Source organism: Sapajus apella, unplaced genomic scaffold (assembly GCF_009761245.1).
Source record: "Sapajus apella isolate SASKATOON/1434 unplaced genomic scaffold, GSC_monkey_1.0 scaffold36, whole genome shotgun sequence".
NCBI classification, from domain to species: domain Eukaryota; kingdom Metazoa; phylum Chordata; class Mammalia; order Primates; family Cebidae; genus Sapajus; species Sapajus apella.
The window spans coordinates 781,169-805,859 of record NW_022436976.1 but is presented as its reverse complement, the minus strand read 5'-3'; the positions used below and the strand labels follow the sequence as shown (position 1 = coordinate 805,859).

Here is a 24,691-nt window from a genome sequence, read left to right as displayed (position 1 = left end):
TGAAGCTATCAGAATAAACTAAAATCCAAACATTAGAAACAATGTTTCTGAAGTCACATACACAGTTTATATTGAATGAAAATGTCATCAATTGTGTTCCCCTCATTTCTCTTTTGTATAATAGATTTTATTTGTCAGCAGAAACATCACAAGCAAGTTCACATTTGTAGTGAATAATAATTATTCTGATTCTGAGTAACATGATTACAGCGAACATAATCATGGCTAATATGTTTCCTAAAAATGCTTATCGTTGATTTAAAAAAAAGAGCATAAAATAGGCTTACTGTTTCGCCAATTTTTCCAATATTTCCTTGATCTCCTACTTCTCCCTGTCAAAAAAGAATATAAAGTTGTGAAAAAATATTTCTCAAGCTAGATTATTCATGACAGTTTCAATTATTTTTAATGTAATTATCTAGTCATAAGCTAGAAAAAGGCAAAAGAAATATCAGTTATTTAAAACTTTGTTATAGTTCGGCACATGTTTACCTATATAACAAACCTATACATCCTGCACATGTACCCCAGAATTTAAAATAAAAAATTTTTAAAACTCTGTTACAGTATTTCTATGAAATGTGGCCTATCTTTTAGTTTCATTTAAATAGTAATGTATCAGTCCATTCTCACACTGCCATAAAGAACTACCCAAGACTGGGTAATTTATGAAAAAAAGAGGTTTAATTAACTCACAGTTTCATGTCTTAACATGAAGCATGACTGGGAGGACTTCAGGAAACTTACAATCACAGTGGAAGATAAACGGGAGGCAAGCACAACTTCACGTGTTGGAACAGGAGAGAATGAGAGCAAAGGAGGAAGTGCCACAGAGATATAAGTCATCAGATCTCCTGACAACTCACTCTCTATCACAAGAATAGCAAAGTGGAAATCTGCCCCTATGAGCCAATCACTTCCCATTGGGCCCCTCACCAATTTGATATGAGATTTGTGGAGGGACATAAATCCATACTATATCAAGTAATAATCTATTTTCATAAAAAATATTCTCCTATTCATGACTTTTAATCACTTTTACAAATAAAATTTTTAAAAATAAAATATTTACTGAGATGTACTCTATAAAAGGCAGATTGGTAGGCATTGTGAAAGATATGAAGAAGAATAAAATCAAAGCCTTTCCTGCAGGGACATTCTATTTGCTCAAATAGAAAAGAATACGTGCCACAGGTTAGGTGCTAAAGGAGGTCTTAGGAGCAGATACCCTGTGAACTCAAGCAGCTAGAGCTGGCATTACTGGAGAAGTAATGCATGTTCACAAACTCTGAAACACAATTTTGTAGTCCATAAAGTTCGGAAAACTCAATTTTTCACAATTCATTTGGTGGCAAACTTGACCTAACTTGGATTGATTTAGCAGTAAAGCTTATTTTATTCTGAATGAGGCTATTTACAGTCTTGATTTATTCCAATTAATCTGAACATACTTATGTTTCACTATAGAATTATTAACGTATCTAATTATGGTATGCTATCCCACACCCTTCTGGCAGTGGTAAATAAAATATATGCAACATATTACTTTTCAAAAATCCAAACATTCATGATTTTAAGTAATGGATTATGAAGCTGTAAGTGGGGCCCTGAAAAATATGTGATACTTACATTGGTAATGAGAAAGGGCCATTCTTACCTCCTGGTGAGGAATGGCATTTGCAAGGGTATAGGTTGATGAAAGGTAAAAGATTAAGTTCAAAGTACCAAACAGAGACTGATTCTAATAGCAATATACATTTTGTGTAGAGAAACAGATTAAATACATTATGTCTAAACTTAATTACTGTCTAAACGTTAATAATTATATTCTAGTTAGATGTTAAGATACTGAACTGTATTGTAGCCAGTGATGACGTGTGGCTATTGAGTATGTGAAATAGGCTGGTCTGAATCTAAATGTGATATAAATATAAAAAATACATCAGATTTCAAAGACTTTCTACAAAACAAGAATATAAAACATCTCAATAATTTTAATATTGATTACATGTTGAAAGGATATAATAGTTTGATATCTTGGGTTAAATAAAATATACTATTAAAATTAATTTTACTTGTTTCTTTTCACTGTTTAATGTGGCTCATATCTGTGGTTCATATTGTATTTCTATTGTGGTGATTTTAAGCACTGAAACCTAATATTCATCATGAGTGATAACTGAAATAAACTTTCAAAGTCTACACAAATTTTCTTTTCAGTTTCTGTATGTATTTAGATAAACAGTAAAGAGTGAAGCATTGCAGTATGTTGTAATAACTAATTTTAACAGGCAGCTCATTAGAGAGCTTTTACGGAAAATTTATGGAAGAATTATATATGAATTATTAATTTTCTAGTATTTTTCCCTCCTTACCCATAAATCACCCTTCTTAAATTCCAAAAAAGATGAACCCTTTGTGCTACTTAGTTTTAAGGGAGGTTTGTGTTAACAGTCAAAAAGCAAAAGTTGTTTGCAGAGTACTTGCATTCTTACTTTAGTTTTCAGAGTCTGAAGGTAAGAAGCTACTTGTCTGACAAATGAACGAGAGGGAAGTTACTTCCCCAGGCCTAGGAAGAGAACACAGATCTAGGGTTCTGTGAAGAGTGTGATCCTTAACTAACTCCCCCAGGGAGTGTCAGGTCCCAGTTAATAGCTACAAGATGCACTGAAACGCAAATTTCAGTGACAGCTAGGGAGCAATGAACATACAGAATTACCTCTGTTTACTAGGCAACACCAAAGCCACCTAGATTTTGGAGTGATTCTAGGGAAAGTATATAAATAAGATTCTGTTTCTTGCTGGCTTTACTGGATAGTACCTCACAGTTGGATTTCCTAACACTATTTGGCAGTACAGTAAAGGAGACTTGTTTTTCGTTTTTTTTTTTTTTGGGGGGGGGACGGAGTTTCGCTCTCGTTACCCAGGCTGGAGTGCAATGGCGCGATCTCGGCTCACCGCAACCTCCGCCTCCTGGGTTCAGGCAATTCTCCTGCCTCAGCCTCCTGAGTAGCTGGGATTACAGGCACGTGCCACCATGCCCAGCTAATGTTTTGTATTTTTAGTAGAGACGGGGTTTCACCATGTTGACCAGGATGGTCTTGATCTCTTGACCTCGTGATCCACCCGCCTCGGCCTCCCAAAGTGCTGGGATTACAGGCGTGAGCCACCGCGCCCGGCCAAGGAGACTTGTTAATCCCTGTGAAGGATAAGTGATTAAGCCTCTATTCATAAATACTACTCTCCTATTTTCTGAGGATTTTTGTATGTAACTTGAGGAAGAGTCAGGTATATTCTGCCCCAGGATAATTTTGGCCTCATACATACTGACACATTAAAAAAATAGTTTAGCTCACATTTCTTTATCAATCTCAAAAAGTGTTATATAGCTTTTCCTTAGATTCCAGCAACATAAAAACGATGAGTTTAATATAAACAATCTAGTTTTAGGAAACTCAGTAATAATGCTGTGACTATGTCAATTTATAGTTACATTTAAACTTGCAAAACTTACCAATTCTTATAAGCTAGTTTTTTTCAGGTCTCAATTTTGTACATAATAAACTATTGTATTACTTTATATTTGTTGGTGTTATAAAAAATTATCCAAGTCCTTGGAATTAAATAATGAGTGAGGTATCTTTTTAATATCATAAAATAATTAAGGTGACCCAGTGATTATCTAGTGAATATACTCAGACTCACTGTTTACTAGTGATTAAAAGATCCAGACTTAGTAAAGGTATATTTACTTGTAGATTTCTACCCAGTAGAACTGATTACCCCAGAAGTTATGGTTTATTGCCCTGTATGTAACCCACAAATCTTATCTAACATTTCTTTATTAAATCACATACAGAGATATAGATACATAGATCACATATATAGATATAGATACAGACATAATCACAGACACACAAATTGAGTACCCCAAATCTGAAGATCCAAAATCATAAATGCTCTAAAATCTGAAACTTTTTGAGTACGAGCATGACATTGAAAGGAAATGCTCACTGGAGCACTTTGGATTTCAGGTTTTTGGATTTGAGATGCTCCACTGGTAAGCATGTATAATGCAAATGTTCAAAACTCCAAAAAAAACTGAAATCTGACACTTCTAGTTCCATGAATTTCAAATAGGGGATACTCAACATGCATATAAATAGATACAGATATAAAGATATAGATTCTCAATTGCTTTTTGTAACAGTTTTAACATCTTACTGGTTCTTTTTAAGTTGATGCATTCATTTCATATTTGCATGCAAGTCATAATTTTATCTTTACAAAAATTATATTTTAAAACTGATAATAAAGTCATTTGCTTTACCTTTAAGCCTTCTGATCCTGGTTCACCTGCATACCCCTTTTGACCTGGTTTTCCCTAGAAGAGAACAGAATAAAAGAAAAAAAGTATATATGTTTAGTCACTCTCATTTTTGACAATTTCCTAAGATATATGAAATTTAGACTATTCCTAAAACATTAAACACTTTAAGATTATTTTATAAATGTATTTCAACATACTCATTCGCCATTCATTCTACAAATATCCGACTGTCTACTAAGTGCCATGAACAGTTCTACGTGCTGAGGATCGAGGAATGCACTGAGCATACCTGCCCTCATAGAGCTTATATTTTAGTGAGGCTAACAACATCTTATAAAATAAGTAAAATATACGGTATGTTAGGTAGTGGTAACATGAAAGGCAAGAAATTAAGCAGGAAGAGATATATAAACTTTTGTGGGAGTTTTATTGAAAGTGTTCATAAGATTTCAGGAAAGAAGTCCTCACTGAAAAGTTGTTTGCAGATTACTTGTATTCTTACTTTAGTTTTCGGAGAGTCTGAAGGTAAGAAGTGACTTGTCTTTGATGACAATGAGAATAAGAGAGACAATAAGGGAGACAGAGAGAGAGAGAGAAGCTATGTGTCCAGGCCTAGGGAGAGAACAGAGATCCTAGAGTTCTGTGAAGAGTGTGACCCATGACCCTTAACCTCGCCTAGGGAGTGCCACTCCCTGGGGCAGTTGACAGTTTGGTGGCATTTGAGTAAAAACCCAAAGAAAGGGACAAGTTGTATGGATATCTGAAGGAGAAGTATTCCAGGCAGAGAAAAAGAGCATTGCACAGGCACTACAGCTGAAATGTGTGTAGTATGTTGGAGGAACCAGGAAAACCTGAATAACTGAGAGGAGAAGACCACAAAAGTGATGACGTCAAAGAAGGAATTGGGGGATGAGAAGTCAGGTCATGTAGGGCCTTGTAAGTTACAGTTAGGACTGTGACTTTTATCTGAGTGAGACAGGAAGCCTTAGACAAGCTTTAAGGAGAAAACTGATAAGATCTAAGTTTTAACAGGATCACTTTGATTCTAGGGTAGAAGTTCAAATAAGAGTCTAGTCCAATAATCCAAGTGAGAGATGATGGGGGTGTGGATCAGGGTGGTAGCAGAGTGGTAAGATTCCGGATATAATATGAAGGTAGAGCTTCTCGGAACTGCTGGTGGGTCATGTGTGAAATGTGGGAGAAAGAGAAGAGTCAAAAATGAATCTCAGGATTTTAATGTAAGACTAACAGCCCAAACAAAATGAGGAAGACTGAAAACAGGGTTGGAGGGTAAATAATAAGCTGAGTTTTGGACATTTTAGTTTGATAACGCTTGTTAGACATCTAAGTGGAGAGATCTTGTGATCGTTATACAAGTCCAGAATTTAACAGGTAGAAAGATCTGATAGGGAGAAATAATATTGGTAATCACCAGCATTTTGAATCGTATTTAAAGCCCTAGGCTGGATAAGCTCATTTAGCTAGTGAACATAGAGAGAAATGAGAAATCCACAAGCCAAGCTTTGGGGTACTCCAAAACTTAGAATTTGAAAACAGAAAAATATGTAATTTGGTGCCAGAAAGTTACGAGGAAAATCATGGAAGTAAAGAAATTGTTTCTAGGAGGAGAGAGTGATCTTGTCAAATTCTGAAGAATATAAGTACTGAGTAATAAGAGGACTTTGAGGATTGAGAAATGACAATTGGATTCAGCAATACAGAAACCACTGATCGTATTTATCAGATCATTTGTATTGTAGTGGTGGGAACAAAAGTGCTTTAAGCAGATAGAGGGAGGAGAAAAACTGAAAGAATATGTATAGACAATATTTTGAGGAGTTTTACTGAAAAGGTAAAGATAAAAATAGGATAACGCCTGGAAGGAAAGTGAGACCAAAAAAGTTTTTATTTTTAAGCTAGAAGAATAACAGCAGCTTTATATGCTGATAGGAATGATGCCATATAGAGAAAAGAACTAAAATGTAGGAGACAGAGAGAATTGCTGGACCAAGGATCTTGAGTAGACAAGAGGACAGGGTATGTAGTAAACAAGTGGGAGTTTTCCTCAGCTTCAAAAATGTCCTGTTCATCCACAACAAGAGGAGAGAAAGCAGAGTATAGATAGAAGAAGATGGAGAGATGCAATGGCAGAAAACTGTAAGTTCTCTTCTGGTTACTTCAATTTTCTCAGGGAAGTAGGATGCAAGGCAAAGGCTAAGAATAAGGATGAGAGATAACTGAACAGCGTTTGAAGAAACAAAGTATAAAGTAATAATTTAGAAAAGCAAAAGAATAAATAGGTTTGAAGATAGAACTTAGAATGTAATAAAAGGAATAATTATAATTTTTTAAGCAGGATAAGGAATTGGGATCATAAAGGAGGCAAGACAAAATGGAAAAGCAACAGAATCAATGCATTGACATTCCTATCGGGGCCAATAGATTGGATAACAAGAGAGAATGTATTAGAAAGAAAGATGGTGGTTGGAGAATGAGAAGTTTAAAACTGAAAATGAGAGGTTGCTATCACTGGTAATGACAAAGTAAAGGATATGACTTTAGCAGAGAGTAGCTGAAAAGAACAGATGATAAGATCACGGGGGAGAACAAGTCCACAGACAAGGTGGCAGGGGATGGTTTAGGGATGAAACTGGTCCACCTCAGAAGATCACCAGGAACTAGATTCTCATAAAGATTGTGCAACCTAGATCCCTTGCATGCACAGTTTACAATAGGGTTCGAGCTCCTATGAGAATCAAATGCTGCTGCTCATCTGACAGCAGGTGAAGTTCAGGCGCTTTGATGGTTAATACTGAGTGTCAACTTGATTGGATTGAAGGATAAAAAGTATTGATCCTGGGTGTGTCTGTGAGGGTGCTGCCAAAAGAGATCAACATTTGAATCAGTGGGTTGGGGGAGGCAGATCCATCCTTAATCTTGTGGGCACAATCTAGTTAGCTGCCAGCAAATAAAAAGCAGGCAGAAATCTTTGAAAAGGAGAGATTTCCTTAGCCTCCCAACCTCTATCTTTCTCCCATGCTGGATGTTTCTCTGCCCTTGAACATTGGACTACAAGTTCTTTAGTCTTGGGACTTGGATTGGCTCTCCTTGCTCCTTAGCTTGCAGACAGCCTATTGTGGAACCTTGTGATTATGTAAGTTAATACTTAATAAACTCCCCTTTATATATATCCTATTAGTTCTGCCCCTCTAGAGAACCTTGACTAATACTGGCAGTAATGTCTGCTCCCAGTCCATGGCCTGAGGGTTAGGCATCCCTGCTATATTGGATTTTATTACTGTTGTCAATTAAGAAATATTCTTATAATTTATCTTCTTAAAATAAAGTGAAACAGGACAACCCTCTGGCTCACATTCTATTTTTACTACACATAAAAGTTATAGCCACTTACAATTGTATTTTGGACTTCTAGTAAAAACATTCTAATTTTTGCTTTTGCCTGCTTGAAATTATTGAATCATTTTCTACCAAGCAAAACACAAAGAACTGAAAACCATCCTATTATTATTAAATATCAATTGTTCCCTAATTAATTTAGATATATAGAACAAGAAATATAGTTAGGAGCCTGAATTATTAGATATTTCTATGATATTTATAAAATCATTTCTTTTTTTTTTTGAGACGGAGTTTTGCTCTCGTTACCCAGGCTGGAGTGCAATGGCGCGATCTCGGCTCACCGCAGCCTCCGCCTCCTGGGTTCAGGCAATTCTCCTGCCTCAGCCTCCTGAGTAGCTGGGATTACAGGCACGCGCCACCATGCCCAGCTGATTTTTTGTATTTTTAGTAGAGACGGGGTTTCACCATGTTGACCAGGATGGTCTCGATCTCTTGACCTTGTGATCCACCCGCCTCGGGCTCCCAAAGTGCTGGGATTACAGGCATGAGCCACCGTGCCCGGCCCTTCATTTCTTTTTTTTATTTCCACTGGCTAGTAAGAGCCTTAGCGAGACATTCCTTTTATCTTTAATGATAATCTTTCAAACACTGTGTAGTATATTAAACAGAGTTATACATATTTATAGTATGGAAAGAATCTCACTGGAATCTGGTATCAGCATATTTTCAATCTCTTTGAAATCAAGCAATTCAGAGTATCAGTAATAGTGTCATAACTTCTTGTCCTACTTAAATTCTATCATAGTATATTGATTTTGAGAGTGTTATACTTGAGCATGTAATATTAAAACCTATTTTAACACCTAAAAATGGAAACAATATCTTGCAGAGTTGTTTTCAGGATTAAAGATGATTCATATATTTACAGCAATATTAGGCCCCAAAATGATATTCAATTAATAGCAAAAACAATAATAATTAACATTAAGACTGAGTAGACCAGAGGTGAATATGGTTCTCCTGTTTTCCAAGGAAGTATATTTTAAATAAGATCAATTTTATTGGGCTCAAAAAACAGTTTTTCTGTCATATAATTCTCCTCACAAAAAATAAAATGAAAACTCTTTTTTTCCCAAGGGATAGTAGCAATATATGTGGCTAGTAAGGTAAAGATGTGAAAGAAATAATTACAGTCTTTTTCAATGTAAAAGCATTTTAAGAACCAGTACTTTTGCCGCACGTAGTGGCTCACGCCTGTAATCCCAGCACTTTGGGAGGCTGAGATGGATGGATCACCTGAGGTCAGGAGTTCAAGACCAGCCTAGCCAACATGGTGAAACCCCATCTCTACTAAAAATACAAAAATTAATTGGGTGTGGTAGTGCATGCCTGTAATCCCAGCTACTCAGGAGGCTGAGAGAGGAGAATCAGTTGAACCTGGGAGGCGGAGGTTGCAGTGAGACGAGATTGATGCCACTGCACTCTAGCCTGGATGACAGAGCAAGACTCTGTCTCAAAAAGAAAAGAACCAGTATTTTATGCTGTTGTCAAGAAAAGAAATGAGATGTATTTCTTGTGAGTCTAATGCCTCTTAAATGTAACACATATGCCTTAATTATTTCATAAGGTAAACTTTAGTCACACATACCAAAAATGTTTAAATAATTCATTTCTAGAACTTGAAAACAAATAATTCATATATCACTCATGGTATTATCTGATGAAAAATTGGCAGAAAATGCATCTTATTAGCCTTTCATAATTTTACTAATACATTTAGAAAACAGAAAATCTCAGAATATTACTAAAATGGCTAAAGTATTTACCTTACTATTACATTTTGAGAAATTTATAAATAATTTGCACAAATTACTAAGTGCATGGACCACTGAAATAACAAGTAATTATGTAGTAGCCATAACTTCATTCGAAATATCTTTGAGACTTCTAATCATTAGTCTATTTTACTTTGGGGATTTTATAACTACAGTTTGCTTTCTTTTTTGTTCTTCACCATAATGTAAAATGTTATCATGTTAAAAACATTTATAGAACAGCTGTTTTCAAGAAAAACAACTGTGGAAAATTATTTATACGATACCTACTCTTGGCCCCAGTTCCCCAAAGGGTCCAACTGGTCCTTCTTCTCCCTTAAAAAAAAAACATATCATGGCCTAAAATGAGTATTAAAAATGTAAACTCTTATTTTCTCTATTTATTCTAAAATGTGAAGCTCGTTCTGAGATGTGATGAAAATAATGCTGTTATTTTCTTGTACTTTGAATTCTATCACCCCAGAACACTTTAGTTTTTTTTGTGTGAACCTGATGCATTCTTGTAAGGACCAAAAACTATATGAGTGGATAGAGACTGAAGATTAACATAGAAAAAATGTATTCATAATTCTCTAAGAGAATAAAAAAGCAGTAAGTGTTTTTATTCCATTTACAGACATAGTCACTAAATATACTGATTTACCGTTAAAAAAATAGTTTTTTTTTTTTTTTTTCTGAACAATACAAATAGATCTCTCTTGAATTACATAATATATATTATTTGTTTGGTAAACATTTTGTTCAATTTACAAATAAACTAAAATACAATTTATTTTAATTTATTTGTGAATTGAGCAAAAATATAAAGTAGTCACAAATAGTAAATATAAATTCTAGTACATATGAGTGAGATTCTGGGTTCAGATTCTTCAGACATTCCACTGGAGACTACTGACATAAATCATTCAATGAATTCAGAACACTGTAAAATGATTCTAAATTCTATTCCATAACTGGCAAAATTAAGCATTAATTTGAAGGCTGGGTGCAGTGGCTCATGCCTGCTATCCCAGAACTCTGGGATGCTTAGATGGGAGGATTGCTTGAGGCCAGAATTTCGACCAGCCTGGGTTGAAAGACCATGTCTTTACAAAAAATACAAAAACAGCCAGGCACGGTGGTGTACCTGTAATCTCAGCTACTTGGGAGGCTGAGGTAGGAGGATTGCTGGAGCCCAGGAGGTCAAGGCTACAGTGAGACAAGATTGCACCACTGCACTCTATCCTGGGCAAGTGAGCAAGACTCTGTCTAAATAAATAAATAAATAAATAAATAAATAAAAGAAAAGAAAATGGTAACTGGAAATCTGATGGTGTTTAAGCAAAAACTAAAGTCCCACAATAAATAAAAAGCAAAAATTTGAACTAAAAACCTTGCTGACTGGATATTCACTTCTTCCATACCTGAGTTCCTTTGAGGCCAGGCGGTCCAGGAGGCCCTCTATTTCCAAGGAGTCCCTATAAAAGCAATATAAATGCACACAAGAGAAATTTCAGATCAACTGACATTTTGACCAATCAGCATTAATGTGGAAATGGACAATACTTTTGGAAACCATTCATTTCTCATTGAGAGGTTATCAAAATGGGTGGCAAGATAGACAAGCAGAAAACTACAGGGAATCTAAAAACATAGGATAAACTTATTTTTAAATGGTAAGTTAATATTCAAATAATCTGCTCAGTCTTTTATTCTTCAACCTCCAGACACATTTTCAGAAAAACTAATTCTAAAATCAAAGCAATGGGTCCAATTATTAAACTGATAATAGTACGATAAACATATAATACAATATTCACAAAGTCTGAAAACAGATGGAGGAAACAAGTAGTGTTTTAATACCTATTAACAGATCTGTGGAGTCTGGATCTCGTTATTTGTTAGTTGAAGAATGCATTAGTTCTTCATTACTCATTAGTTGAAGAATATTCCTTAACTTATTTCCCTTTTTGATACAAGATGATAAAAAGAGAAGGAGAATTTGCAGAAGAAAGTGAGTGTGAATTTGACTAGGAATTTCAAGACTAAGAAAGTATTTTGTTAAGCAAAATACATGTAGTTAAAAATCAATTGCTCTCCGAATGAAAATGCTTTAACTATTTTAAAAGTCCTAAATCAGAAAACACCACACGACATCTCTTCAACATGGCAGCATTTCTTCCTAAGTTCTGTTCTCCTAACCATACAAGATGCTGGCAAAGTTCTAAATCTCTTTTTAGAATTATATAGTTTGAATGATTGCTTTTAGTTGTTTTATAACCATTAAGCAGTTTTACCTCATTTTTAACAGTACTTACATAATTTTTAAATAACTATACCAAAGAGCAAATCTACTCAGGTGACTTTGATCATGTTTTGAAATGCAGCAGAGTGATAAACTACTGGGGAATCTTTCCTTTGAAGAGGGAGACCCAGGCATCTCAGGTCAACTTCTCCTTTTCATTCCTAAGACTGTAAACCGAAACCTTTTCATATGTAATTCCTGAGACTGTAAACTGAAACCCTTTTCATATGTAATTCCTGAGACTGTAAACTGAGACCCTTTTCCTATGTTAAGTTATAAACCTAAGATTCTTCCATGTGTAACATCTAAAGTATAAGCCTGTATAAAGGCAGAACCTTCCTTTGTTAGGGGAGTTGGGTTTTGGACAGATTATCACCCAAGGCTCCTGGTCAAATAAACCCTCCTTCCTCCTGTATTTGGTGTCTGAGAGATCTGTCTCCTGTGGCCGCTCCTGCTACACCTTCATGTTACATTTCGCTCTGTACTTTCTATACTTTAATACAATAAAAAAAATGAACAACTCTCAGTCAGTTTAAAAGTCTATAATATACTATTCCAAGCTTGTTACATAAACAACACCATTGAAGAAACTGTATTACTTTAGGCAATAACCTAACTTTTTAATGTAGCTTTCTGCACTAAAAGTAAGATGTGAATTAGATTACAGAAATGGACACATGGTGTCTTATGCCAGTCCAACATACATTAACCCTTTTTCAGGCAAAAGTACCCTCATTTTCCTTAAGGAAAAATTCTCTTTACCCTTAGTTCATGTTGTATGAGGGGAGGTAACTCCACCTCTGACTGTAACTGTGAACATGTGACAGGCTCTAAGTCAGTCAATATATTGTATACCTCCAGAAAAAATGACTGATCCAGGAATGAGTAAGGGACCCAGCTCAGCCTAACTGAAGCACATTTTGAACTTTAGGGGCACTGCTGGGAATAGCATTAAGAATGAGGTAAAACTGAAGAGTGAGAAACCATCCAGGCAACAGCTTGAGAATGAAATCAATAAATTAAAAAATGGAGAAAGTTGGGAGTGACTGGGCTCTTCTGATATTGTTTAGTGTCCTGAATTCAGCTGTAATTGAATCCCCTAACTTTTCACATATTTATTTAAGCCTGTTTAAGCCGGGTTTCCACCACTTGCAACTGAAATAATCCTGATTGATACAATAATTTCAAACTGCCTTCAATATCTGAAACTGCTCTTTTAGAATTCAAAGTGAAAGATTTTAAGTGTCTACACTGACTAGAGGTACAGAATTTGAATGTTGTGATATTTGAATTCTATCACCTGTCAGCTAGTGTTTAATCACTTAATTCATCTGTTTGTTCATTTTTCATCTGACATTTTATTAATTTCTACTATGTATAAGGCTCAATTAACAGGACAATATTAAGCCCTAAATATGCAATTATAAGTAAGACAGAGTCCTTGTTTCCAATGAATTCATAATTTATTATGGGAGATGACCCTTCAAAATAAAAATTATTACATTAAGAGTTGTAATAGATGTAGAGGTATGTGCAAAGCATAAATAAGAATTTAGAAAAAGCAGCAAAATCCTTTCTGGGAGGATTAGAATATTTTTAATATGTGAAAATATTTTTTTATTGAGTTATGATAGACTAATAAAAATTTGTAGATAAAAATAAGCATACAACAAAAAATTATAAACAACTCCTGGGGCTCAAAAGCCTCTAAGAACATATAATATTAAGATTAGAATGTACATGTGAGAAACAGGCTCAGCTCCATATCCAGAGTATATCCCACAGAGGGCTGATTGGTTAAAGAGAATGAGGTCCCCCTAACTTTCTCACTGAAGCTATTTACTCAGGGGATGGAACCACTTATCCAGAACCAGAAATAATCCTTTAAGTGAAACAGGCAAACCTAGGCTACATTTTCTCTCTTCTTTCAAAACCAAATTATAATCTTAAGGAAAAAATAAAAGCTGAGTTAAGAGACAAAAAAGCTAGTTATTTGCCATTTACAAGAAACACACCTAAAACATAAAATATGTAAGGCATTTACCAGCCCAAAAGAGGTGATATAATTACATTATTATTAGATCTAGTAGACTTTAAGGTAAACTACATTATCTAAGTGTGTAACTAAATAATGATTAAAGGCTATAGTCATCAAGAAGAAATAAAAATCATCAATTTTTATGCATCTAATAACATAAATTCCAAGTATAAAAAGTGAAAATTGATGAATATGAAAATAGAGATGGGCAAATCCACTATTAGAAAGGGAAATTTTTAAGACATTTTTCTCCATCAGTCAAGCAGATAAAGACCACAAGAATAGAGAAAACTTAAACACTTATATTAAAAAACTTGATCTAATAGCCATCTATAGAATACTGAATCCCCAAATGGGAATTTACATAGTCTCCGGGCGCACCTGGAGCATTTGTGCAAACCAACCACAAGAAAGGCCATAAGTGTTTATCAGTAGTAGTATCAATCAAAAAATTATAGTATAGCTATATACTGGGTTATACTATACAATGTAAATTAAAAATGAACCTATAATTATATGTATCAACCTGGATTAAGATGAAAAGACAAAACTGAATGGAAGAAGAAAGTCACTAAATAATATGTATAGAATTCCACTTACATGAATTTCCAAAACACGCAAAACACCAGATATTTTAGGAATATATATAGATGATAAAAGAATGGCAAAAACAAGAGAATGGTTACCTCTAAATACAGGGAGAAAGGAGGTAGACACAATTAGAGAGGGATACACAAGGGGCTTCCAATGTTCTGTTTAATATCCTTAATAGAGTTTTTTTTTAATCATCACTGTTTAAGCTGTGCACATATGTTTCATATTTATCATACATTAAACACAAATTTTTAAAAAGTTAAAATGTGCAGAACTGGAAATTGAATGTGGATTTGAATTCCAGTTCTGCAGTTTACTAGAGATGTAAGCTATTTCTTAATCTATAGAATCACATTACCATCAGCATCATAAGTTTGCTGTAGGAATAAATAAAATGATACCTAGAATGTAACAGGGACTTAATAAATACCAGTTTCTTTTCTCCGTTTATATAAGACATTAATTAGTAGACATTTCTCAAAGGGAGACATACAAATGGCCAATAAATACATGAAAAAATGTTAAACATCACCAGTTATCAGGGAAATGCAAATCAAAGCCAAAATGCGATATCATCTCATCCCAGTTAGAAAGATATTAAAAAGACAGAAAAGAACAAATGCTGGTGAGGATGCAGAGAAAGGGTGATGCTTGTATTTACTGGTGGGAATGTAAATCAATATAGCTAATATGAAAAAAGTATGGAGATTCCTCAAAAAAGTAAAAATAGAACTACCATATAATTTAGCAATCCCACTGCTGAGTATATATCCAAAAGAAAAAATATCCGTATATCAAAGAGATAATCTGCATTCTCATGTTTATTGAAGCACTACTCACAATAGCCAAGATACAGAATCAACCTAAGTATCCAACAACAGATGACTGGGTAAAGAAAATGTTGCGTATTATACACAATGTAATATTATTCCACCATAAAGAGGATGAAATTCTATATTTGCCACAACAGGGACAGAATGGGAGGATATTATATTAAGTGAAAAAAGCCAGATGCAGAAAGACAAACATTGTATATCCCAACTCATATGTGGAAGCTAGAAAATAATCCATCTCATGGAAGTAAGAGAATAAATTGAATGGCGGTTAGCAGAGGCTGGGAATGGTAGTAGGGAAGGGGCTTCCACTTGGACAGACAGAATAGCGTGTGGAGACCCACACAATGGACTTTTGCTCCAAGAACCCCTACAACAAAGTACCAGGAAAACTTAAGGATTTCATAGACCCTTTGAAAGAAATGGCATGATACTGCAAATTCTGTAAGACAGGCAAGAAACTGTGAGTTCCCAAAGTGTGTATGGGGAAACACCTGCCTCCAGACACATATCTTCACTGGAGACGCTGAAAATCCAGATTAGAGGAGAAGGATTTAACCTTACCTAGAGCTAAACCTGATTTAGCATAAAAGATAAAAGTAGAAGTAGCAGCAGGAAGAGTGTTGTAGGCACTCCCATTCTCCAGCTCAAGCCAGGGAAGCCATCTCTGACTATATCTCACTAGGGCCCTCAGGGAAGGCAGCCAGCAGAATCTGGGAGGAATCACAGGTTGAAAATAGATTCCAACCAAACTTTGTAATAATTTTGACGGCATGCAAACTCTCTTGAGCAGAATCTGAGGGTGAACAGGAACTGTTGCAGAGAGTAGGGCAAGAGCCATGGCCAAGAGTGTAGGAAGGCAGGGAGGGGCGAGGCCTGAAAGCCTTGCTTGCTTTCTCAGCAGGGAAGCTTACAGCCTGGGCAAGGTCTGAATGCTGAGCACAGGGTACCAGGAGACAAACTCAGTGGTGTTAGCAGGACACATTGTCAGGAGCAAAACCAGCCTCCTTAACTGCATGGGAGCTGGGTAAGGCCTAATGCTACCAGCTTTCTCCTACTTCCCTGATGACAGAGGTTATTATGGAACAAAACACCCTATGGAACATAATCCCACTGCCCCAAGAACTACCACCCTCAACCAGTGGGGCAAGCCCTGCCCAAAGACAGTCTGAGCTCAGACCACCCTAACCTGCTCCCACCTGATGGTACTTCTCTACCCACCCTAGTAGCCAAACACAAAAGACATAAACTCGTGGGAGCTTTATGGCCTTGCCCATCACCTGAGAAATCCAAATACTTATTCTGGCCAACTTAGGGCAAGCTTATATCCCCTTCTGCTACCGCAGCTGGTGCTCTCTTGAAAGCTCTACCTCCTGGCTGGAGGCCAACCAACTCAGGATATTATGGCAACTCATGACAAAATAATCCTACTTCAAGGAAGAAGAAAACAACAGCTAATTCCATTGACTGCAACATTTTGGCTAACCTGAGGTCCTGAGTCTGTCCATATGACAACTTTACTGCTAGCATAACCAGCATTCAAGAAAGCCAGCATGCTAAACATATCTACAAACAAGGACTCTCACAATCTACTTCACTCCCCTGCCACCTCCACCAGAGCAGGTGCTGGTATTGACAGCTGGGAGACCTGAAGATGGATCAAATCACAGGACACTCTGCAGACAATCTCCAGCACCAGGTTGAAGCCTGGTAGCCCTGCTGGGTGGCCAAACCCAGAAGAGCAATAACAAATACTGCAGTCCAGCCCTTAGGAAGCCCCATTCCTAGAAGAAAGAGGAGAGCACCATATCAAGGGATCACCCTGTAGGACAAAATAACCTGAACAGCAGCCCTTGAGTTCCAGATCTTTCCACCGAAACAGGCTATCCAAATGAGAAGGAATCAGAAAAGTAATTCTAGTAATACGATAAAACAAGGTTCTATTACACCTCCAAAGACCACATTAGCTCCCCAGTAATAGATCAAAACCAAGAAGAAATCTCTGAATTGCCAGATAAAGAATTCAGAAGGTTGATTATTAAGCTACTTAAGGGGATATCAGAGAAAGGTGAAAACCAACTTAAAGAAATTTAAAAAAACAAAAATATAGGCTATAGATGAAAAATTCTCTAGAGAAATGGTTATCATAAAAATATAATCACAACTTCTGGAAATGAAAGACAAACTCAGAAATATAAAATGCACTGGAAACTGTCAAGAGTAGACTAGGGCAGGTAGAATAAAGAATTTCAGAGCCCAAGGCTTCCTAGTTAACTCAATCAGACAAAGACAAAGATAAAAGAACAGAACAACACAAAAGAACAAAGCCTTCACAAAATTTGGGATGATGTTAAACGGCCAAACCTAAGAATAACTGGTGTTCTGAAGGAAGAAGAGAAATCTAAAACTTCGGAAAACTCATTTGAAGGAATAACCGAGGAAAACCTCCCTGGTCTTGCTAGAGATATAGACGTCCAAATATAAGAAGATTAAAGAACACCTGGGAAATTTATCACAAAAAGATCATCACCTAGGCACATAGTCATCAGGTTATCTAATGTCAAGATGAAGGAAAGAATCATAAGAGCTGTGAGGCAAAAGCATCAGGTACCTAAAAAGGAAAGCATATCAGATTTACAGCAGATTTCTCAGCAGAAATCCTACAAGCCAGAAGGGATTCCTATCTTTAGCCTCTGCAAACAAAATAATTACTAATCAAGAACTCTGTATCTAGCAAAATTAAGCTTCATAAATGAAGGAGAGATTAAGTAGTTTTCAGACAAACATGCAAAGAGTATTTGCTGCTACCAAGTCAGCACTACAAGAACTGCTAAAATGAGTTCTAAATCTTGAAACAAACCTTAAAATACACCAAAATAGAACCTCCTTAAAGCATAAGTTGCACAGGACCTATACAAGACTAACACAATAAAAAAAAACCACAAGGTATTCAGGCAACAGCTAGCACAATGAATAAAATGGTACCTCACATCTCAATACTAACCTTGAATGTAAATAGCCTAAATGCTCCACTTAAGGTAGAATGAAAAACAAAATCCATCTACTAAGTATCTGCTGTCTTCAAGAGACTTACCTAACACAAAAGGACTCAAATAAACTTAAGGTAAAGGGGTGGAAGAAGGTATTTCATGCAAATGGAAACCAAAAGTGAGCAGGAGTAGCTATTCTTATATCAGACAAAACAGCCTATAAGTCAACAACAGTTTAAAAAAAAAGAAAAAGAGGGACATTATATAATGATAAAAGGATCAGTCCAACAGAGAAATGTTACAATCCTAAATACATATGCATCTAACACTGGAGCTCCTAAAGTTATATAACAATTACTAGGCCTAAGAAATGCGATAGATAGTGACACAATAATAGTGGGGATGTCAATACTCCACTGACAGCACTAGACAAGTCATCAAAACAGAAAGTCAACAAAGAAACAATGAACTTAATCTATACTCCAGAACAAATGAACTTAAAAGATGTTTACAGAACATTCTAACCAACAACTGCAGAATATACATTCTTTATACCAGCTATAGAGCATTCTCCAAGATAGATCATACAAGAGGTCACAAAACAAGTCTCAATAAATTTAAGAAAAAAGAAATTATATCAAGTACCCTCTCAGACCACAGTGGAATAAAATTGGAAATTACCTCCAAAAGGAACCCTCAAAACCATGTAAATACATTAAAATTGAATCATCTGCTCCTGAATGATCTCTGGGTCAACAATGAAATCAACATGAAAATTAAAAATTTATTTGAACTGAATGATAATAGTGACACAACCTATGAAAATCTCTGGGATACACCAAAAGCAGCAGCAAGAGGAAAGCTCACAGCATTAAATGCCTACATCAAAAAGTCTGAAAGAGCACAAATAGAAAATTTAAGGTCATACCTCAAGGAAGTAGAGAAACAAGAACAAACCAAACCCAAACCCAGCAGAATAAAAGAAATAAGAAATATGAAATATAAGAGCAGAACTAAATTAAATCGAAACAACAAAAAAAAAATACAAAAGATAAACAAAAAGCTGGTTCTTTGAAAAATAAAATTGATAGGTGATTAGTGAGATTAACAAAAAAAAAAAAAAGAGAGAAGATTCAAATAAGGTCAATTAGAAATGAAATGGGAGATATTATAACTGATATCACAGAAATACAAAAGATCATTCAAGGCTACTGAGGGACTATGTTAACTTCTCATCCGGGGTCCACAAGGGGTGTGGTTTCAAAGGTAAGAACTTCCCAGCACCATACTCCTAACCCACTCCATCTGGGAGCTTAGAGTTCTTTGTCTAACTTTCCTTCGAAGGTAAATAGCACAAGTAAGCTTCCTTTGTTTAAAAAGACCACCAAAAGCCTTGGAAGGAGGGGCTCTATTGCAAGCCAGGCAACCAATCCAGCATCAGAGTCAAAGATCAATCACTCCAAAGGAAGTTTGGAAAAGCTTGCCGGGCGCAGTGGCTCAAGCCTGTAATCCCAGCACTTTGGGAGGCCGAGGCGGGTGGATCACGAGGTCAAGAGATCGAGACCATCCTGGTCAACATGGTGAAACCCCGTCTGTACTAAAAATACAAAAAATTAGCTGGGCGTGGTGGCGCGTGCCTGTAATCCCAGCTGCTGGGGAGGCTGAGGCAGGAGAATTGCCTGAACCCAGGAAGTGGAGGTTGCGGTGAGCCGAGATCGCGCCATTGCACTCCAGTGTGGGTAACAAGAGCGAAACTCCGTCTCAAAAAAAAAAAAAAAAAGCCCCTCTCACTGGAAGAGAACTTGAATGGGGCGGGAGTAACTCCTGGGTTAAATTCCCCCTACTCCCTTACCTATACGATTTCCCTCTCTAGGATCCCCTCCCACAACAGCGTGGGAGCTCTTACTCTCTCTCTCCCTATGTCTCTTTCTCTCTCTCTGCCTAATAAATTGCTTTTCTGCAAAGCTCTTTGGGTCCGATATTTACTTGAATGAGCTCACCATGCCACGAGGGCCCTCTCCCATTCTTGGGTGAGTGAGGCCCAAGGACCTGGGAAAACACATCGGATCGGGAAACAGTGAGCATCTTTAGGATCCCTGCAGCCCTGCTCCTGTCCCCCGGTTACACTACTATGAATGCCTTTATGCACACAAACTAGAAAACCTAGAGGAGATGCATAAATTCCTGAAAATATACAACCCTCCTAGATTAAACCAGGAAGAAACAGAAACTCTGAACAGACCAATAACAAACAGAGAGATAGAAATGGTAATTTAAAAACTGCCAGTAAAAAAAAAGGCCAGGACCAGAGAGATTCACATTCAGAGAATTGGTATCAATCCTGTTGACAGTATTCCAAAAGACAGAGAAAGAGGGAATCCTCCCTAAATCATTCTAGGAAGCCAGTATCATCTTAATAACAAAACCAGGAAAGGTCATAACAAAAAAGGAAAATTATAGAACAATATCCCTGAAGAACATAGATGCAAAAATCCTCAACAAAATACTAGCTAACCACATCTAACAGCTTATCAAAAAGATAATACACAATGATCAGTGGGTTTCATACCAGGATGCAGGGATGGTTTAACATATACAAGTCAATAAATGTGATACATTGCATAAACAGAATGAAAACAAAATCATATGATTATTTCAATAGTTGCAAAAAAGCATTTGACAAAATTCAGCATCCTTTTATGATTAAAACCCTCAGCACAATTGGCATAGATGGAACATACCACAAGATAATAAAATCTGTGACAAACCCACAGCCAACATTATGTTGAATGGGGAAAAGTTAAAAGGTTTCCTGCTGAGAACTGGAACAAGACAAGGATGCTGACTTTCACCACTGCTATTCAACATTGTACTGGAAGTCCTAGCCAGAGCAATCAGACAAGAGAAAGAAATAAAGGGCATCCAAATCAGTAAAGTGGAAGTCAAGCAATTGCTGTTTGCTGATGATATGATCATATGCCTATAAAACCCTAAAGATTCATCTAAAATACTCCTAGCTCTGATAATGAATTCAGCACAGTTTCAAGATACAAAATCAACATAGACAAATCAGTCGCATTGCTATACACCAGTAATAACCAAGATAAGAATCAAAATCAAGAACTCAACCCCTTTTACAACAGCTGCAAAATAAAATAATAAAAAAAAATAGTTAGGGATATACCTAACCAAGAAGGTAAAAAATCTCTACAAAGAAAACCACAAAACACTGCTGAAAGAAATCATGGGTGACATAAACAAATGGAAACACATCCTATGCTCATAAATGGGCAGAATCAATATTGTGAAAATTACCACTGCCAAAAGCAATCTACAAATTCATGCAATTCCCATCAAAATATCATTATCATTCTTCACATAACTAGAAAACACAATACTAAAATTCATAGGGAACCAAAAAAGACCCTGCATAGCCAAAGCAAGACTAAGCAAAAAGAACAAATCTGGACTATCACATTACCTGACTTCAAACTATACTACAAGACTATAGTTACCAAAACAACATGGTACTGGTATAAAAAAAATAGGCATGTAGACCAATGGACCAGAAAAAAGAACCCAGAAATAAAGCCAAATATAGTAGCCAACTGATCTTCAACAAGGCAAACAAAAACATAAAGTGGGGAAAGAAAGGACATCCTATATAACAAATGATACTGGGATAACTGCAAGCCACATGTGGAAGAATAAAGCTGGATCCTCATTTCTCATCTTACACAAAAAATCACCTCAATATGAATCAAACACACAAGTCTAAGATCTGAAACTATAATATTATAGAAGATAACACTGGGAAAACATTTTCTAGACACTGGCTTAGGCAAGGAAGTCATGAACAAGAACCCGAAAGCAAATGCAATGAAAAGAAAAATAAATAGATGAGGCTTAATTAAACTAAAAAGCTTCTACACGGCTAGAGAAACAAGCAACAGAGTGAAAAGTTCAACCTATGTAATGGGAAACAATAATTGCAAATCATGAATCTGAAATGAGGTTAATATTAAAAATTTATAAAGCACTCTTATAGCTCAAATAGCAAAAATAAAATTACTGGGCTAAAAACTTGAGAAAAGACTTTGGAATATTCACCAAAGCAACTGAAAACAGTATCTTACAGGAGTGCAAAAATCCTGCTTACATCAATATAAACAGGCTAAAAACTAGATATTTATATCCTGTTGATATAAACAGGATATTTGTACTCCTGTGCTTTATTCACAATAGCCAAAAGATGTCAACAACCCAAATGTTCATTGACAGATGAAAAAGTAAAGAAAATGTGGTATATATGAAAAATGGAATATTATTCAGCCATAAAAAGAAGGAAATCCTGTCATATGTTACAAGATGGATGAACCTTGATGACATGTGAAATAAGTCAAATAAACCAGTCACAAAAGAAAAACTGCATAATTCCACCTATATGAGGTATGTAAAGCAGCTAAACTCATAGAAGCAAAAAGTAGGATGCTAATTGCCAAGGGCTCTGGGGAGGAGGACAATGGGAAGCTGCTGTTCAATGAGTACAGAATTTCAGTCACGTAAAATGAAAAATTTCCACAGATCTGTTGTACAACAATGTGCATACAATTGAAGTTTTACAATAAACAAATGAGTAAAACAAATTTACTAAGAGGGTATATGTCATGTTATACGCTTGCTCTTATTTAAACTCTTTAATTTTCTATTTAACATCTTTCATAATCTGCTTCCTACTCCCCCCCCTTTTTTTTTAAAGTCAGGTAGGTTTACTTCTGCTTTCCCTTCCAGTGTTCATTTTGTACCACTTGCAGAGAATCTCTCATTCCTTGGCTCTACTTGGCCAAATCCAACCAATCTGACTAAAATCCTATTTTCTCTATTTTCTCAGAAAAATGACCATACAGATTACTCTCTCCTCTGAACTCCTTCCTACTCACTTATCCTATGTTGCCTGGTTATTGTGCTTTATACCTTTTCACTTATAGTGGGCTCATATTTCCAGAGAATCACAAGTTTCTAACAAACAGAAGACCGTGTTTTAATTTTGTTTTTGAGTCACTGCTTACACACAGTACCCTGCCCATTGTACAAACTCAATAAACATTTCTTAGCTGACTAAATGCTACCTGGAGAATAAAGGTCTTATATAAGAAATCTATGTGTACAATCTTGGTATATTACATAGAATATAAATCTTCAGGACTAGGTCAAAGTAATCTTAGTAAACTGTGTAGAGTTATACATCTTCCTCTTACCAAGTTAGCTTACCTCTATACAGATAAATACATTACATATGATATTAATTCAGTGCAAGAACTATTTCCATATGTTATGCAACATAATCCCACAAATAGTAAGCTTTCTCTAAAAACGTATCAGGTCTCCTATGAAAGAGCCAACAACAGCCTCTTTTAGCATCCCTAATTCCATACCTAAAGTAAAAACACAAACCTTTATAGCAACAAATAAATTATTCCTCTGTTTACTGGAGAATAGAGAATATTTATTTGCTACTCTTACCTTCTGCAGTAAGCAGCAAAGGATCTGGTTTTGCTAATGTTACGGGATTCTTGAAAGCAGATTCCCAAATTGTGTAGCTCTCAAAAAGGCTTACTGCTGTATGTTTTATATCTTAATACAAATATACATACACATACAACTCCATAATCAGTAGAACTATAATTAACACAAGTTTCAAATCCTACTTCGAGGTTTTTAGTGAACTGGCAGAAAATGAACATAAAATAAAAGCCTTCTTTATAGCTGTGCCAAATTGCTCTGGAAAGAACCCAACTTGTTTGCAAATAGGGTAACCATCTATTTCAAATACAGTGCACATGATTTTGTCGATGACCACATTGTATAGCCTCAACATAGCTTTAGCAACTTTTATAATTCTCATTTTCCAAACCAGACATGTATATAAAAATATAAGAAGTTTTAAGATGCTTGCTTCTGTGATACAGTATACCCAGCTAAAGAAACACATCGTGTTAACAGGGTATGTTTGGCTGCTTTTCCCCTCTGTTTCTAGAAAACATTTCAAGAAAAATGAGAAGGATCAGGAAGAGAGACAAAAACAGATCCTTCTGAATCTACAAAACAGAAAATTACATTATTTTCTTGTTCTTTTGATAAAATCATTCTTCTAAAATTCAGCGATGTGTATAACATCAATTAGTCTCACGTTGTTGGTACTAACGACTCTCTGAACTCATGTTTACTGAATAAACTTAGATAATGATTGAATTTCCAGTGGGTAGTAATTACTACCACTGGTGTTCATTAAAATGTCTAGCTTTCAAGTCTTTTGCCCCACTTTTGACATTCTAATTTCAAAACTAAAAGAAGTAGTGAGAAGAAAGTTCTAAAGATCACTGTCATAAAAGAATACTAAATAGGTCGTTTGGCTTTCACTTCAAGA

At 35.8% G+C, this 24,691-nt stretch overlaps 1 protein-coding gene across 6 annotated transcripts in view; it reads right to left on the bottom strand.

Annotated features, from left to right (window-relative positions):
* COL24A1 (collagen type XXIV alpha 1 chain) overlaps positions 1-24,691 on the bottom strand; it is a 379,894-nt gene that overhangs the window by 186,319 nt on the left and 168,884 nt on the right. For all 6 annotated transcript variants that reach the window (XR_004274544.1, XR_004274543.1, XM_032296380.1 and 3 more), the window contains exons 21-24: positions 10,929-10,982; positions 9,796-9,840; positions 4,331-4,384; positions 288-332 (exon numbers count right to left, since the gene is read on the bottom strand). Coding sequence is in view for 4 of the 6 variants with exons in the window: in XM_032296380.1 (XP_032152271.1) it covers positions 288-332; positions 4,331-4,384; positions 9,796-9,840; positions 10,929-10,982 (198 nt within the window). In the remaining 2 variants the exon portion in view is untranslated. The remainder of the gene's footprint in view (positions 1-287; positions 333-4,330; positions 4,385-9,795; positions 9,841-10,928; positions 10,983-24,691) is intronic.